The sequence below is a fragment of the Cnephaeus nilssonii genome (genome assembly GCF_951640355.1).
Source record: "Cnephaeus nilssonii genome assembly, chromosome: 4".
In the NCBI taxonomy this organism is placed as follows: domain Eukaryota; kingdom Metazoa; phylum Chordata; class Mammalia; order Chiroptera; family Vespertilionidae; genus Cnephaeus; species Cnephaeus nilssonii.
Genome location: NC_137075.1, coordinates 87,398,459 through 87,415,602, shown reverse-complemented (window position 1 = coordinate 87,415,602; position 17,144 = coordinate 87,398,459). Strand labels below are relative to the sequence as shown.

At 54.6% G+C, this 17,144-nt stretch overlaps 1 protein-coding gene across 1 annotated transcript in view; it reads left to right on the top strand.

Annotated features, from left to right (window-relative positions):
* Positions 1–771: 771 nt before the first annotated feature.
* Positions 772–17,144, top strand: part of LTBP2 (latent transforming growth factor beta binding protein 2) — a 93,925-nt gene continuing 77,552 nt past the window's right edge. Inside the window, exons 1-2 of the mRNA XM_079768680.1 lie at positions 772–1,876; positions 8,214–8,284. Coding sequence (XP_079624806.1) covers positions 1,383–1,876; positions 8,214–8,284 — 565 coding nt within the window. The 5' untranslated portion in view covers positions 772–1,382. The remainder of the gene's footprint in view (positions 1,877–8,213; positions 8,285–17,144) is intronic.

Sequence of the window (17,144 nt, the reverse complement as noted above, 5' to 3'; positions counted from 1 at the left end):
AAGGTCAGGAGTTGAGGGCGTATTCCAACATTGGGTAGTAGCTGTGCCTGTCCCTTGTGTCGTGTGGGAAGTTGCAGACTGGTGCCCTCCTGACTGCTTGGTCTCTGGGAAATAGTAGGCTACAGAAATGCACCAGGGGCAGCCATGGCTGCCAGGCCCTTAGGCTTTAAGACCGGGGGCCTGGGATGTGAGTGATGAGCTGATGGTTGGAGGTACTCAGATGGGTGGCAATTGGCATTCTTGCATCCCTGTCCCCTCACTGCCAGTGCAAGAAGATGTGAGCACCAGATCAATCAGAGGCAAATTAAATCCCTCTCGGGTGAAATTCCTGAGGGAGGGATGGACTTCTGAGCCCAGGCAGCAAGCCAGGGTTTCATTCCCTTCTCGCTGTCTTCTTGAATGACCTTATTCCAGATCTTACAGGTCTACCCTGAACACTTCTTCTAGGACCTGCCATCAGGCTTGACTTTGACTCAAGAGAAAGGGGACAAGATCAGGGGAGCCAAGGTGTCTGGCAGCCGCAGGTCTCTCTATAAGCTGCAGGATGGCCAAGGACGCGGCCAACTCCACTAGAGGGCGCGCGCCTCCCCAGGCGACCTTCCAGCGCTCGCCCGCGTCGTCCCAGCTCTAGCCTGCACCCCGGCGGACGCCCCCAGTGGCCGGGGCGAGAAGCGAAGGGCTCGGACGTCGGTCCCTACGGTCCTGATCCTGTCACGCCGCTCTTGGTACCTCTCCCGGTCTCCTTCAGGGCTCCGAGGCTGCAGCCCTGGCCATCCAACCCAGAGTTTGTCTCCGAGGGCAGGGGCGGGAGATAAATTCGGGACCGGTCAGCAGCTCGAGCTTGCCCAGGACAGGAGAAAGGTAGCTCCGGTGCCGCTGTTACTGCAGGCGGCACCTCCCGTACCAGCCCTCGGGTCAGCCCTGAGCCACCCCCAGCTACTCAGGGGTTAACCCCCCTCGCCGCCCGCTCGCTTCGCGGTGCCAAAGTGGGTGTTGCTGGAATTCCTCTCTCCCTCTCCCGTAATGAGGGGGGCTGAGCTGTCCCTCCGAGGAGGGGGCATGGTGTGGATAAAAGAGACGAAAAATCAGGGAGAGGTTTCCAAAAATAAAAACCTTCCAGTTCCCCTTCGGAAGGCTACAGCAAGAGGGAGAAGGCGCGAAGGTGCAGCGGCCGTGCGCTTCTAGCTGGGGACCCAGCGCGGACGCCGGGCGCAGGGCGCGCAGCCCGGGCCGCTCTCCCGCCCAGCCCTCGGGGGCCCCCCAGACGAAGAGAAGCGGGCCGCCCGAAGGGGACCCGAGCGCAGCCCGCCGGCGGCCCGGGTAACCGACTGCCAGCCCCGGACTCGCCCCGCGCGCACGGCTCTGCGGTGGCCCCCGGCGCCATGAGGCCGCCGGCCCCAGCCCCCTGCCCCGTGCGCGCCCGGTGGAACCCCTGGAGGAGCTTCCTGCCGCTCACCCTGGCTCTCTTCGTGGGCACGGGTCGCGCTCAGAGGGACCCGGTGGGACGATTCGAGCCGGTTGGCAGGGACGCGAGTCGGCTGTGGCGCCCGGGGGGCAACCACCACGCAGCGGCTGCAGCCAAGGTGTACAGTCTGTTCCGGGAGCAGGACGCGCCCGTCCCGGGCTCACCGCCCGCGGAGCGGGCCCAACCCGGCTGGGGGAGCCCCTGGAGGCCCGCCGAGACCGAGGCCAGGAGGCCGCCCCGAGCGCAGCAGCCGCAGCGAGTCCGGCCACCTGCGCAGACCTGGAGAAGCAGTCGCTGGGGCCAGCAGCAGCCCGCCCCCCGGGCCAGGGCGGCCTCGGCTCTCCCGCGCTTCGGGACCCTGCAGCGGCCCCGGGCTGCGCCCCCAACCCCGCCACGAGGGCGGCTCACGGGGTGAGCACTAGAGGAGAAAGCGTGGGGGCTGGGGGGCGAGGGCTGGGGCTGTGCGCTCATTCCTGGAGGGATGTGCAGGCGAGAGGAGAGGGTGCCGGGCTCTGCTCCCCGTCCCTCTGACCTCAGTACTGCGGGGAACCAGCACGAGCCGGGCCTGGAGTCTGACCCACTTTCAAAAAGTTGAGGGGAAAGAGAAACACAGTCCTCACTCTTTTGTACCGGCTCGCCGAGACCCGACGTTAAATCCTTTCCTAATGCGCCTCTTCACTGGCCCGCCCTCAGCTAACCTGTGCTGCTGGGGTGCGAGAAGGAACTGGGCAGGAGAAGCAGAGTGGGCATCCCAGGTGCCTCAGATCCAGGGGGGTTGAGCGGGCGCAGAGCGCAGGTGGGTGGAGGATATGGGGCGGGCGCGCGGGGGGGGGGGGGGGGGCTCCAGAGTGTGAAGACAGATGCATCTCTGCGAAGGGGGCTGGCAGCGAAACCTGCGCACGGGGACCCATGTTTGGGTTGGGCGCAGGTTGGCCTGGGTACACGGGTGGTTGGACGTGGGAATGGGCGTTGGCTCGGGGGCACTTTGGGTAGGAAACCCGCCCCGGGGTGGCTGGGGCACAGCGGTTACCTGGGGGAACGGGTCTGTGTGTCTGCCTGTGCGGCTAAGGGTCAGCGCGACTCAGTCACTTGGCAGGGCTAAGGTTCTTCCCAACCCAGCGATTTACCTTTTCCCCTCTCCCCAGGCACCACCCACTGCCCGCCGGGGGGCGCCCTCGCAGCGTGGGGCGGCTCCTCAGCCGGGGGTCATCCTGGCTGCCAGGCGCTGGGCCTTGCCTGGGTGTATCAGGTGTCTCCAGGACGGGGGGGGGGGGGGGGGGGGGGGGGCAGAAAGCCTCGGGCAATGCAGGGCTGGTGGGGAGGAACCCTGGCAGCCCTTTTGGCCTGGGCCCGATGGACCCATTGGTTTAGTCCTGGTGCCCAGCAGGGAGGGCTTGTACCCCCAGTTCTATCCCCAGGACCTGCTGAGGGCCTTTGCCCTGGCTGTTTTCCTTGGCTGCACACTCTTCTCCCACGCTTCGGCAGGACTCCCTTGCTTCTTTCAGATCTCTGCTCTACTCCTGCCTCCTTCCCCCCCCCCCCACCCCGCCGCCTCTCTCCCTTCGCCCTGCTTTATGTTTCTTCATAGCACGTATTCTCATGTGACATATTATGTATCTGTTTGTGTTTCATGCCAATGTAAGTTCCATGAAAACAGGCTTTGTTTGGTTCATCGCCGTGTTGCCATTGCCTAGAAGCGTGCTGGGTATATGTGGTGCTCATTAAGTGCCTGTTGAATGAGTGAATGAACTCCCTGCTGCCCAGGGAAGGCCAAGTTTAAAGCCGGCGGGCAGCAGACCCATGACTGCCAAGTCACTTATACACAGAATCAGTCAACGATGGTTAATGAAGCACCTTCCGTGTTTCCGTTGTTTTCTTCCCTTTCCTGACCCGCGCAAGTGAATACATGCTGCCCAAAAGCAAGTGTGGGGAGCATGGGATAGGGGATGGGCTCCAGAGAAAAAGGCATTGTTCCTGCTGGGAGAGCAACTCAATCACGTATCATCAGTTGGAGAAATGAACAGATATGTACCAGGAGTGTGCTTCCTAGTACCAGAAGCTTCATGCTCAGTATAGAGGAATGGGACAGTTGTGGCTGAGGAGCTCAGAGGACAAGGAGGCCCTGTGAGCTGGAGTCCCCGGTGCTCGATGGGCCGCGTGTGGGGAGGCAGAGGGGAGGTGGCAGGAGTGGGGCCTAGAGGTGAAGCCCTGCCCAAGGACAAGGGCTTCTCACTGTTGGCATTGGCCTAGAGGCAGGACTACAGTGGAGCCATGCATGGGGTGAGGCTGGGAGCACAGGTTAGGCCAGATCATGGAGGAGCTTCTACTACAGGCATTTAGGTGAGGGTTAGGGGGAAAGTGGGGTAGCAGAGGGTAGGGGCAGGAAGGTGAACTATTAGAAGTCATGAAATGAGGTAGTGATGAGCAAAGCAGATTGTCACCGCAATAAGGCCGTGCACAGATGTGCACAGGTGTGTAAGAACATGGGCTGGGTGCCACCCACAAGCACCTGCTGTATGCAGATGGAGACAGGATATCACATGCTGGGTTTGGCTCCTTCCCCAGATTATTTTCTGCAGCTTTGATAAAGGGCGAGTTCCTCTGGCACTCCAGCCAGCCACTCCAAGTCAGTTGGGGGGTGGGGTTGGTTGAGTGGCAGGCTTGTTAATGGGCTTTCTCTACCCAGGTCTATTCTGGTTAATGGCTCCTGGCCAGGCTGACCTCTCTGGCAATTTCTTGTGGGCTCCTTAGGGCCAAGGATCAAGTGCCACCTGCTGGTGAAGATTGGAATAACATTACTACTGCTGGGGATCGAGATCATTCATTCATTCATTCATTCATACAACAAATATTTGGAAGGCCTCCTATATGCCAGGCACTGTGCTGGATGGTGGGGATACAGCAATGGCCAATCCAGCCTTTGTCTTCATGGAACTTGCAATGTAGTGAGGATTTATTGCCACAACAAGGCAGGGCAGACACAATTCCTGCACTAATGAAATTTACAGTCTACAGGGGATTTTTGAAGCCATTGTTTCTCAACATTCAGAGTTTCATGAACTAGCCTCAAGGCATAATGCCTTCATAATACTTTCCTCTTTTATCTCTTGCTTTATTATTTTTCTTTAAATTTATAGACTGTTAAAATAACAGGATTTTGTGTTTTACTTATTTTAAAGTATTTTATATTATGAAGTTTTGTACAAACACACAAAAAGGTGTTAGATATAATATAACTCACAACCCAGCTTTATCAAACCTTAATATTTTGGCACAGTTTGCTTCTGATTTTTTTAGTTGACATTTCTTCTATAAATTTGCCTCCAGCTCTACCCTAAATTTACTTATGATTCCAATGTATGTTTTTATACTATTACTGCAGATGCATGCATCCACAAAATAACAATTTCTTTTGCACATTTTAAACATAGATAAGTGATGCCATGCTGTATTATCCTTCTACAAGTTGCTTCCCTCCTCCTCATTAGAGTTTTGAGATTTAAAGATGTTAATATAATTAATCCAAGTTTATATTCATTTGAACTGTTGTATATTATTCCACTGTCTGAATATACCACAGTTTATTTATCCATTCTCCTGTTTTGGGACATTTAGATTTTTATTTTATTTTATTTTTTTGCTATTACAAACAGTGCTTGACTCATTTTTCTACATAAATAAATTCATTTTCAAGGAAACTTGGTATCACTATCATAAGTTGAAAATAGTACCACTCGTCATGAAGAGAAGATAACTGTAGGAAAATTGAAATGAAAATAAAATGTTCTCATATTCTAGTCAGACATCATTATCTTAAGAAGCTCAACTCTGTGGTGTGTTCTCCCTGTTAAAAGGGGGACAGGCAAGTGTTGGGGGAAGGACTCAGCCTCAGGCAGATTTTTTTCACTGACCTAATCAGGCTAGAAAAATCACTGAAATGGGAATCACTTTCTCACCATGTGACTCAGAATTGTTGAATGCTGTGATTGTGGAAACCTAAAACTCATCTGCTTTTTGGGAAACACTAGATGAAGTGAAACAAGAACGTATTAAATGTATCGCACGTGTCAGGCACTGTGTTAGACTCTAGAAGCACAAAGAGGAATAAGGAAGAGCCCTCAAGGTAGTCAAATAAAACCAACATCCTGAGACAATCAGTACTAAAAGAGCACAGGAAATGGAGAATGGGGAAGGCTGGGTAGATGTCAGGGGAGGTTTTACACAAAGGAGGTAACATTTGATTTGGAAGTCTTGGAGTGCAAAGGATTTTAATTGCCAAAGGAGAGAAGGAAGGCATTCTAGGCAGAGAGCAGCTTAAGCAAAGGCATCAAAATGTGACCACAGAGAGTGCAATTGGCAGATGATAGTCTTTCTGTCCTTGGAGGATCACAGCCTTGGTTATGGATGTCATGGAGACAAGGGAGAGGAGATGGAGACAATTAGACTGCAGAGGCAGGTGGGGGCCTGGTTAGCTTTGTAGCGGCCAATAGAGAACCATGGGAGGTTTTTAACAAAGGATTAGTCTGGTCAGATTTGTTCCAGGTGGAACAGCAACTGTCCCAAGCTGTTAGCCAGAAGTGCCCCCAAGTGTTGAGCAATGATGCTGCATATTGGGCTAATGTTTGCTGAGTGGTGTCACCTGGAAAGTTGGGCTCTTATGATCGCTAAGGGGGACTTCCTGGGAAGTCAGACCACTGAGTCATATACTCCAACTAGTCAGGCTCATTTGCTCTCACTAGCTGGGCAGAGCCCACTGAATGGCCACCTCCCTGGGCCTCTACTCAAGACTCCAATACTGGCCTATAAAGGACCTCAGAGGCCCTCATGGAGAACCCGAATCCCTCTTGAGTACCTTTCCAGTCTCAAACTGCTCCTCCCATCCCCACTGCCTGGCAGCCTTTGATTCTGGAACCCTCCCGATGGCCCTGAGGGTTCCACCATGGGCAGGCAAGGGAGGCCCCACTGCTGCCCTCCCACAGTCAGCTGCAAAGCCATCCTGAGGTGACAGCTGGCTCAGGGGGCCTCCTTGGTCAGGGCTCCATGCCATGACCGCCCGGCCAGGCAGGCCCCTCAGTTCATGCTATCTGGGCTCCCAGAGGCCCTAGTTCTTAGAAAACTCCCAGGGAATGCAGCCTGTTTCCTTTTGAAGACTTCCTGGGCCTTTATCAAAGCTGCTCATGGCACATTAGCCCAGTATGCAGCACCATTGCTCAACAAGGGGTAATGACTTACAAATTGGTGGGTAGTTGCCCCCTTCTACCAGGGTACACATTCAGAAACCCTGGGTATGAGAACTAGCCCCCTCCCCCGAACCGGGTGCCTGGGCCCTGATGGGGAGGAGGCCATCATGGAGCCAGGAAGCTGCTGAAGGCTTCGAGGTGGCGGAATGGCACAGCCCTTGGCTGGGGGGACATTCTGGGAGCTCCCTGGAGGTTGGGCCAAAGGGCCAGGAATGAACCTCAGCTTTTCCAAGCTGCAGGAATTTATTTTGAATGTTTTGGAAGGTTCCAAAACCACACAAGCCTTGGGGTCCACTCAAATGTCAAACAAATTCCTAAGTGGGAGCAGATGCTCACCATGCTGGCCACAGAGGTCACAGGGACGGCCCCCTGCTCTGTCCCTCGCCTTGACTCTCCGGCTCTGTGCCTTGGCCACCACGCTCACCCTGAGTTTCAGTGAGTGCTCGGTAGACGATTTCTGATGCTAATGATGGGGTCCAGGAAGCCAGGCCCAGCCTGAGCCAAGGAGTCAGGCTCCCAGAGTTCTTCCCCAGGAAGAGCCCCTCTAGGGAAATCACCCAGATCCGGGCATTTGGGTCTTTAGATGGAGAGTCAGGGCTGGTGACACCTGCTGGTGCTGCAGGGGGCCTTAACTGAAAGCAAAGCTCGGGTGAGTTGGGTGAGTTCCCCAGTGGTTAGTGCAGGCCAGTGTTTCCTATGGGTGGCCCCAGGGCCAGTACCAAAGAGGAGCTGGGAGAAGGACGGTGTCCCATAAAGTAAGTTCCATCGGCCTGCCCAAGTTAAAACAGAGTGCTCCTTAAGCAGAGGCTGCTTAACCCAAGTCCCCAACCCCACCTTCCTAGGGCTGCTTAATCCAAGTCCCCAACTCCACCTTCCTAGCAGCTGGCCCCCTCACAAGCCCTGCTGAAATAGAAATGCTAGGGCCCAGGGCTCAGTCTTACTGTGTAAGCCTGCCTCGGGCCAAGCCTCCCCCCGGTGTGCATTTGTGGGCAGGTGATGCATATGTATGTCCTTCAGACAGTTTTATGTGTGTCTTCCTGCTCCCCTGGGGTTGTCAGCATTTGTTGGGCAAGGACTGTGGTGCTTATTTTTTGGTGAGAGGCAATGTGAAGTTGGAGCATGACTTAGAGTTGGGCCAACTCAGGTTTGAATCTGGCTCTGGCTCTGGCTCTCACTTATTGTTTAGCCCTGGCAGGTGACTGAACCTCTCTGGACTTGCTTTCTGATCATCGTCATGATCACTGTCATTACTGACCCAGTGGGCTCTGGATTGTACAGATAGAGAGAGGGAGGTTCCCCAAAGTCCTGCAGAGAATGACAGTGGGGATTTAATATTAGATCTGCAGGATCCCAAAGGGCTTGCCCCAGGCCAGCCGGCCTCCCTAGGTAAGGGGGACAGTCTGCACAGCCTGATAGTGTTCTGCAGAGGGCAGGACCAAGAGAGGGGCTGTGTGAATAGTCCCTCTCTGAGCATCCTTATACCTGACCCCGTTTTGGTAACTCCACAGGAGGAACGTCTGCGGGGGAAAGTGCTGCCCGGGATGGACAACAGCAAACAGCACCAACCACTGTATCAAACGTGAGTGCCTCCTCCCCACCTACCCTTCTCCTTCGAGCACGGGGGCTGCAGACCTGGAGTGTCTTCCCCAATGGAGCTCCTCAAGGGAGGCAACGTGCCCTGGAAGGGAGGAGATTATAAAATGCCTCAGGCTGAAAACAAGTTCTCAAATAAAAGCCCCACTTATGTTTTTTAAGCTTCCTACATTCCCCTCCTGCTGTCCCACTGTGTGGGTGCCTCACTGGCAGTGCCCGCAGGGTTCCTGAAGCGCCCACCCCCTGTGGTTGTAGGATGTGGCTGGCCCCAGAGCCTCTGCATTGCACATTTCCCGGGCACCATTCACGCTGTGTCCTATGGGAATCCAACCTCTGGCCCCGGCCTCTGTCCGGAATCCTGCCACATGGTCTGATGCGGCTCTGATCCCGTGTCTGGAGCAGCCTTCCTTTGGACTGCTCTGAAGCCCGGCAGGCTGGCTCAGGTGAAAGAAAAGAAAAGAGAGTAGTCTTCTTAGTTAGGTGGGAACCAGGGAGTGAGGCAGGAGGAGCCAGGCGGTCTGCACCCAAGCCTCCACTGATGGTGTCAGAGGCAGTAACAAGGGCAAGAGCCAATACCCAGGCAGTACTCACTTTGTGCATGGTGCAGTTACATTCCCCTGCGGTAGGTAGTACCATTAGGCAGATGAGAAAACTGAGACATAGACAGGTCACTTGCTCAAGGTCACATGACCTGGAAATGGTAGGATTTGAACTCCAGGGTCACTTTTCTTAAAAAAATTGGTTTTTTTATTGATTTCAGAGAGAAAGAGAGAGAGAGAGAGAGAGAGAGAGAGAGAGACATCAATGATGAGAGAGAATCATTGATCAGCTGCCTACTGCATGCCCCACTCTGGGGATTGAGCCGGCAACCTGAGCGTGTGCCCTGACCGGGAATTGAACCATGACCTTCTGGTTTATAGGTCCACAATCAACCACTGAGCCACGCCAGCCAGGCCAGGGTCCCTTTTCTTAGTCACTACACCCTCCTGGCAAATATCTTACTTTCTGGGCCTCACTTTCTACCTCTGTGTGGGGAAGACAATGAACTACTACTGCCATTACTACCACTACCACCACCATCACTGCTGCTATTACTACCACTACTACCACTACTACCACTATTACTATCACAACTGCTACCACTCCTGCTGCTACTACTACTACATTACTAGCTAATAGCTTGGGATTTACTATGTTCCCAACACTGTGCTAAGCTCTACACATACATTATCTTAGTTAAGCCGCTCAAGTTAGTTGGGAAACATGGCCAAGGATATTCTACCCCAAGTGCTGGAGCGAGGGCTGGATCCAGGCAGTCTGACTCCAAAACCCCACACTCTTCTTTACGGGATTTTGTTCCCTCTAAACACCAACTGAGGCTGGGGCCTTCTGGAGTTTGGAATCCCCACATATAATGACAGATGTGTGGGTTTCAGGAAACCCCTGGGATCTTTCTCTCTCACACCCAGGGCCCCTCTTAAGCTTTCATCAGCTCCCCACATCTGTATGGCATTTCCAGGATCTCCCGCAACTGTCCCTCCTGGAGCTGCCACCAGCAGGCCCTGAACCTGGCTGCAAGGCCTCAGTCTCACCAGCACCCCTTCCTGCCAGGACAAACCCCTGGGCCCTTTGCAGTGTGAGGGTATCCAGGTGCCTGACAAAACTTACCGTGTTCCCAGGCCTGATGGAGGCCCTCATCTCTGGTTCTGACGCCCCCTCCCCCAAGATGGGGTGAGACAGGGACAAGATGGGGCTGCTTCCACCCTGTGGGGATGGGGATGCTGGCTGGCCAAGCTCTTGGTTCTGTCTCAGACCTCATGGCCTTGACCTCTCCCAGTCAGACAATGATGCTCAGGCAGAATCTTGGGCCTCTCTAAGGATCTGCAGATAAAGAAATCAAAACCCCAAATTCAAAGACAAGCAGCAAGACACATTGTCTTCCTGGAAATTCCTGCCTTTTCGAACACCCTGGGTTAGTGTGGGCTCTCAGAGGACAGGCTGTCTGTGGCTGGGGGGAGAGGGGTACTTCATAATTTTAAAGATGAAGACAGTGAAATGCAGAGAAGTGATGACTAGCTCAAGGGCATACACCTCATTAGAGGAGGATCTGAGACTCAAAATCAGTGCCTTCCCTGGGCAGAGAAGCCAGGGATGTGTGTATCAGGTAGTTTTATGCTCAGCAGAAGCTCTGGTTTTTGGTATTTTTTTTTTAAAGCACCCTAGGTGATTCGAGCCAGAGCCGAAGACACTGAGAGTTTGGGGTTACTCATAGGAATATCTGCCTTGGCGGCAGGGGGGTGGTGGAGGACAACTCAAATTTGATTGTTCCCCTGAATCCTCTGGGACCTTATTAAAGTGCAGGTTCTGATTCAGCACATCAGGCAGGGCTGAGAGTCTGTGCTTCTAACAGTTCCCAGGGGATGCTGCTGCTGCTGGTCCAGAGACCACACTTTGAGTAGCTGGGCCTTGGGAGACTCGGGAGGCCTTGGAAGGGACTGGGGTCAGAGTTGGGAGGAGGGCTGGAAAGCTTTAGCCAGTTTCGCAGAGAGTGTTGCTGAGGTTTGAGTTGAAGTTGGAGCAGAGTGGCTTCAGAGGGGGTGGGCTTCTCACCAGCTACCCGAGAGGTCTGGGCACGGGCCTTGCTCTGCCCTCCAGTCCCCGGAGTTCTCAGTTTCCTGACTTGCACGTGATTTTCCAGCATCCGTCTCTGCCAAACTGGAGTTTCGACATTGGAAACTCGAAGTTGGGTGAGTCTGCAGATTGTCAGAACCAACGTGTGTGTACACCCTCGTGCCCCAGCAGGGGGCTGCCCCAGAATGCTGCCAATCCCCACTCCCCGCTGGGGGGTCCTCAGCTCCTGTTACTTCCCCCCCGGGCCCTCCCATCCTGCAGCTCCTTGGCCACCCCCTGACCCACGCACACAGGCTGGCACTTCTCCCGGAGGAATTGCCAGTGGGCGTCAGCCTTTCCCACTTGAAGTCGGCTTGTCCACTGAAGGTCTGTGTGCTAATTAGCTGGGCCCTGTGCTGCTTGCTTGTTGCTGTTTCTCTGCTAACGAGCCTAACGAGAACCACGTGGACAATGGGCGTTGGCTCTGGACGACTGGGTCCTGGGCTCTGTAGAATGTAGGGCTCTTGGCTGCACACCCTGTCAGCTGGCTCTCCTACCTCCCCCAACGGTTTTCCGGCTCCCTCTCCCCTCCCCACAGCTGCCCCTCTGGCTGGAGCGGAGACTGCCGATGCCGCCGGGGAATGCTCATGTCTGTCCTAGAAGTTTCACACATGTGGGGTGACTCCTTGGACAGCAGGTGGGAGGGCTGACAAGGACGGGTGTGTGACATCCCCCCAGCCCCCAAACCGTGTGGAGACTCGGTCTGTCCTCTGGCATTTCCCAGAGATATCTGTGGGTCCAACTACTGCCTATGCACAGGGGATGATGGCCCGAGCCCCTGGGGCCACTCCCTGCTGCCTCTTGCCTCCTCTCACAGAATCTGAAGTTGCGGTAACACACCAGCCCACCTCCCTGGCGGGCCCCTTCCGTCACCCCTGCCCAGTCACTGGACTTCGGGGAGCCACTGTATGTGTAGGTGGCCATTGCTGGAGCCACAGCTATTCCCTCCACCGTGGCGGAGTCCTCTCGCCTCCTCTCACCTTGGTATCTACCTGTCCTTCTGTGTCTTTGCCAGCTCTGCCGTGCGGCTTATGTATTTATGCATTTGTGGAGGGTGAGGACTGGGGCCTGCCTGGCCCACACAACTGAGGGGAAGGACTGTAGAGTGTGGGGTAAGTGGGTCCTGTGTATAATTAGGGCTTTTGGAAGATTGTCCAGTCTTCATCACAACCCCAACACACACACACACACACACACACACACACACACACACACACACTGGGAAGAGGATTTGAAGAAATCTTTAAATTCTCATTTATCTCAGCCTAGCTGCCCAGGGGCAGGAGCTGTTCTAGGGGTGGGGAGGCAGAGGGAGTCCCTGTTGTTGAGGAGGGGCCTAGGCGGATCACTCCTTCCACACCCCAGGTTTAATATGAAGAGCGTGTGCTTTGAATTCTGGTGCCAGATCCAAGGAGTGGTGGGTTCAAATCCCCGCTCTGTGTCCTCAGGCAAGTGACTGGCCCTCTTTTGCCAAAGAGCCTCATCCATGCAATGGGTATAGTAACCTATGTGGAGTTGTTTTGGGGAGATTATTAATAGTAATAATAATAATTATTGTTATTATAGCTCTGTAGCTCTTAGTGTGAGCTAGGACTTTATGTTACTAATTTTTAATCCTCACAACAACCTTATAAACTAGATTTGATCTTTGTTCCCATTTATCTTTGAGGTTAGCTATTTGTCCCAGTCTTCGGCTGGGAATCAGCAGAGCCTGGAAGTTTAGCTGTTGTCTTCATCTGGATCCGGGAGACTGTGCTGCCGGTCTGGGTTTACTTAGCTACGTGACTACAGGCAAGATGCTTAAGCTCCCTGTGCCTCCGTTTTCTCCCCTGTATAATGCGACTAATATTAGTCTCTGCCTCACACAGTTGTAAGGAACGAATGAGGTAACTCACGCCGAATGTTCAGTTCAAGGCCTGGCATGTTCTGTGTGTTCTATCCACATTTGGCCTTGATGTTGAGAACAGGGACTGTGTCTCCTGGCCCCCAGCGTGCCGCTCGGTAGCAAGTGTTCACTGGACACAAAGTAAAAGCTCAGTAAGTATGTACTGAATAATACAGGGCCTAGCCTGGTCTGTGCTGGGGCTGTTCTAGCCCTCCTGCAGCCCAGGTCTCTCAGCCCTTCCAGAGCACTCCCCACGGTGCTCAGGAGTCCCTCGGGAGATCCTGGAGTGGCCTGGGCATTTGCTCCTGCCTCCTCGGTCCAGAGCCTCTGCGTGGCTTTCATGCTGGTCCACATCTCAGTGCTATAAGGACTCCAACCCTCCTGATCTGGGCTTCACCTTAACTTCACTGGGGGAGCTTCCTCAGCCCACCTATCCCAGCCCTATAATGACCTCAACCCAACAGTTTAAAACCCCAACTTTGGAGCCAGACGCCTTGAGTTCAAACTTTTGCTTCATCCCTTACTAGCATGGTGATCTCAGGCAACTGCTTGGCCACCCTCAGCCTTAGTTTCCCCATATGTCAAATGGGGATGAGAACAGTACTTACAGCAGTTATAAGAAGGAAGAAAAGAGATCCAGGTAAAGAAATCAGCCCAGGGCCTCATAATGGTAAGTGCTGAACAAACGTTCGGGAAAAGGGCCAGAGCAGGGTTGTGATTGGCAGATTCTTCACTGACTGGTTACCAGCCACCAGGAGCCAGGGTGGTGGAGAGGAAGGTAGGAGGTGGCTCCAGGGAATAATCACATGACCTCAGTGAGATCCAGCTAACACGAAGGGTGCAGTCCCAGCAAGAGCATCATCCATCTCTCCCCCAACCACCTACGGGCACCTTAGAGCTTCCTGGTGAGCAGGTGCAGCTCCTGAAGTTCTCACTTAGAAGATGTTCTTACCAGGGGCCTCCTGAAGCCGGGTCTGTGTCCTGTTGACAGCAGCGTGGCGCTGGCCCTCTCTACCTACTTGGCGCATGTTTGTTAAGGGACCAAGTGAGTGAATGATCTCCTGGGTGACCTGGTAGTTTCCTCCTGCCATCCCTAGCTGCCTCTTCTCACCTCCTTGGCTGGCTTCTCGTTACCCAGCATCTCAATGTTGGGCCACCCCAGGACTTTCCCCAGACCTTCCAAGTCCCCCACACAAAGAGGGGGCCATGGGAGCCCAGCCAGCATTATTTGCTCCCCACTACTGACCACCCGTAGGGACTATGCCACATAATTAGCATGCAACAATGATAGTGCAAAGCTCTCTGTGCCAGGGACCACACTGAACACTTCAATCCCTTCACCCTGTGAGTGGCCATCATGTCACTCTCTGTCCTGTTCCTCCTGTGTCCCCGCTGCTGCTTCTCTACCCAACAACTAAACGTGGCTTCCCAGAGCCGAGTCCTGGGTCCTCTCCGTGGCTCTCTCGCTGCACTGCTCCCGGAATGATCTAATGCATTCCCGTGGATGTAAACATCGTCTCCGGGCTGACGACGCCCAGATTTATATATATCTCCAGCCAGACCTCTCCTCCGACCTCCAGACTCCTTCGTCCCGCTGCCTACTCCACATCTGCTCTTGATGCCTCCCAGACATCCCCACCCCAACTTGTCCAAAACGAACTCGTGGCTTCCCTCCCTTGAAGCCAGCTCCCCTGGCAGGTCTGACCCACCCTGGTGAAAGGCATCGCCCTCTACCTGAATGCTCAAGCCAGACACCTGGGGGCCCTCTGAGACACCGTCCTCTCCTTCAAGCTTTATAGCCAATCTGTCGTGAGCCCTGTTTGTTTTACTTCCTAAATCTCCGGGGAACCTGCCTGCTTCTCTCTGCCTCCCCTGCTGCCTCTCTAGTCCAGGGCCCTCTAGTCCAGCACCCTCTTCTGGGTGATGGCAGCCTCCGGTGGACTGCTTACCTCCTGCCCACCTTACCCTCCGGCTCTTTCTCCATAAATTAGATCACAAAACATCCCTCTCTGAACCTTCCTGCTGTGGTGTAGCTAGCCTGGTCTCTCAGCACTCAAACCACCCCCCTCCCCCATTCCCACTCGCCGAATCCAGCCTGGGCTCCTGGATGGAATGTGCTACCTCCGGGCTGTTGCACATGCCGCTCTCTTGGTTTGCTTTTCCTCCGCTCTTTATGAGGCTGCCTCCTTGCCATCTTTCCAGTCTCTATCTCAATCTCCCCTCCTCACCACTCAGTCTAGAGCTTCCCCCTTCGCCCACCAGCCCCATTATTCTGGATCTCACCCCCCTCCCCAGCACTGTTTCCACCAGATTTCTGTTCTTCTGCTTGTTTACTCCCTTGTCTTGTGACAGCCTCTCTAAGTTGAAAGGTCCCTAAAGAAGAGGACAGTGTCTGTCTTGCTTACCATCTTAGGCAAATAGTAAATATCGGATGCGCAACCATTTTCTAGATGAGGATGCTGAGGCTCACAGGAGTGAAGAAACGCGCCCAAGGTCACACGGTTGGAATTCAAATGCAAGCAAGGCCACTCTCTCCTACACACTCTGCCCTGGCCTGGGCTGTGCTGTCAGTGGGGATGGTGCTCTACCCTCCGACCTTCCTGGGCCCTGGGCACGGAGCTGGTGCTGCTGTAGAAGGGCCTGGATGGCTCCCTGTCTGCACACAGCTCTCTTTCATGCCCTGGAGCTGCTCCGCTGGAAAAGACTGGTCCCCAGGCTCGTCCCTGATGGGGGCTGTCCCAGCACCCCACCCCATCCTTCTCTCATCTACAGGGACCGCTCTGGAACTATGGTCTCCTTCCAGACAAGGCCCTTGGGGCTGTGACAGGGTGGACAGTCACTCTTCTGCTTTGGAGCAGGAGCTGGAGGCGAACCCATGCCTCAGCCCTGGGCCACAGCCCTGCCCGTGGTCCCCCTCCTCATGCCTGCTAGAGCCCGTGGGAATTGGGGCTGCTCCCTGGCCCTGGCCTCCAACTGGCCCAGCATCGAGGCATTTGTTAATGCAATTAGCAGGGCGGTCCATGCAGAGGGGCTGGGGGCCAAGGTCTGACTCACACCTCCCTTTCCTCCCCTCTCTCTGCCAAACGGTAGAGGCCCGCTCAGCCTGCCAGACAGCGTCTGCAGAGAGCGCGCGAGGGGCCAAGAACGGCATCTTTCTCTCATTAGAGGCTTTTATGTGAACACAACTGCTATTTTGGAGCCGGGCGCTTGGCTGGCCCCTGAGCCCCAGTGCTGTTCCAGCCATCCTGTGCTGCGGCCCCAGCACAGCTGTGGTGGGAGCGGGGTGCGTCCTTCAGGGCCTGACTTCTCCCACTGCCTGGGGGCTTGGGCCTGAGGTCAGGGCCTGAGGACACAGACCCTGGGCAGAGCTTGGGAGTGTAGAGGATGCGTCCCCAGGTGGATTCTAAGGTGTGGGAGCCAGACAAGGATGGCCTTGGGGACCTCTGACATCTGGTCTCCTTTCTGTGAGGGAGGAATAGGGTAGCTCTGTGGGTAGGTCCTACGTGGCTCACTGACACAAATTTTAGAGGAGATGGAGGTTTAATGGGGGAGCAGCTGAGCTTCAGGTGTGGGTGGGGGGGTGGTCTGGGCCCAGAGTCTGATCTGGAGTGGAGGTTCATTTTCCAGACAAGAGGGGGTGGCATTGGAGGCCTTGGAGGAGGCCACAGGCCCGAGGGGACCACTCTGAAGTCAGGGCCTCCCCTAAGGGGTTATAGATGGAGGGAGGAGGTGTCCCTGGGCCCAGGAGAGAGAGCTGATGACAAAAGCCTTCCCTGGTAGGTGGTAGCGGGTGTAGAGAGGGGACTGGCTGAATTTAACACCTGGAAAACAGCCCTGCCTTCTGGGCCACAGGGCTTGGTCTAGCTCTCTAACCAGAGCCTGCGTTGACATTGCCTTTCTCTGGGAAAAGGGTCATGGCAGAGAAGTTCAGAAGCCCCCTTGCTGCTCCCATTGGGGTTATGGTGGATTTTTAAAGCTTTGCAGTGCTGTCCAATAGAACTTTCTGCAATGATGGGCATGTGCTATCCGCTGTTCAACACGGTGGCCCTGAGCCACAGGTGGCCATTGAGCCCTGGAAATGTGGCTAGCGCAACTGAGCTGAATTTTGAATGTTATTTAATTTTAACCAATTTCATCTTAAAGAGCCACATGCAGCTCGTGGCTGCAGCGTTACGCAATATTGGACAGCGCAGGTTTCAAGAGTACGAAGTACTTTCCCATGCATGCTCCCTATTGAGTTTCACAACAACTCTTTGAGGCAGGAATTATCAGACCTACTTTATGGATGAGA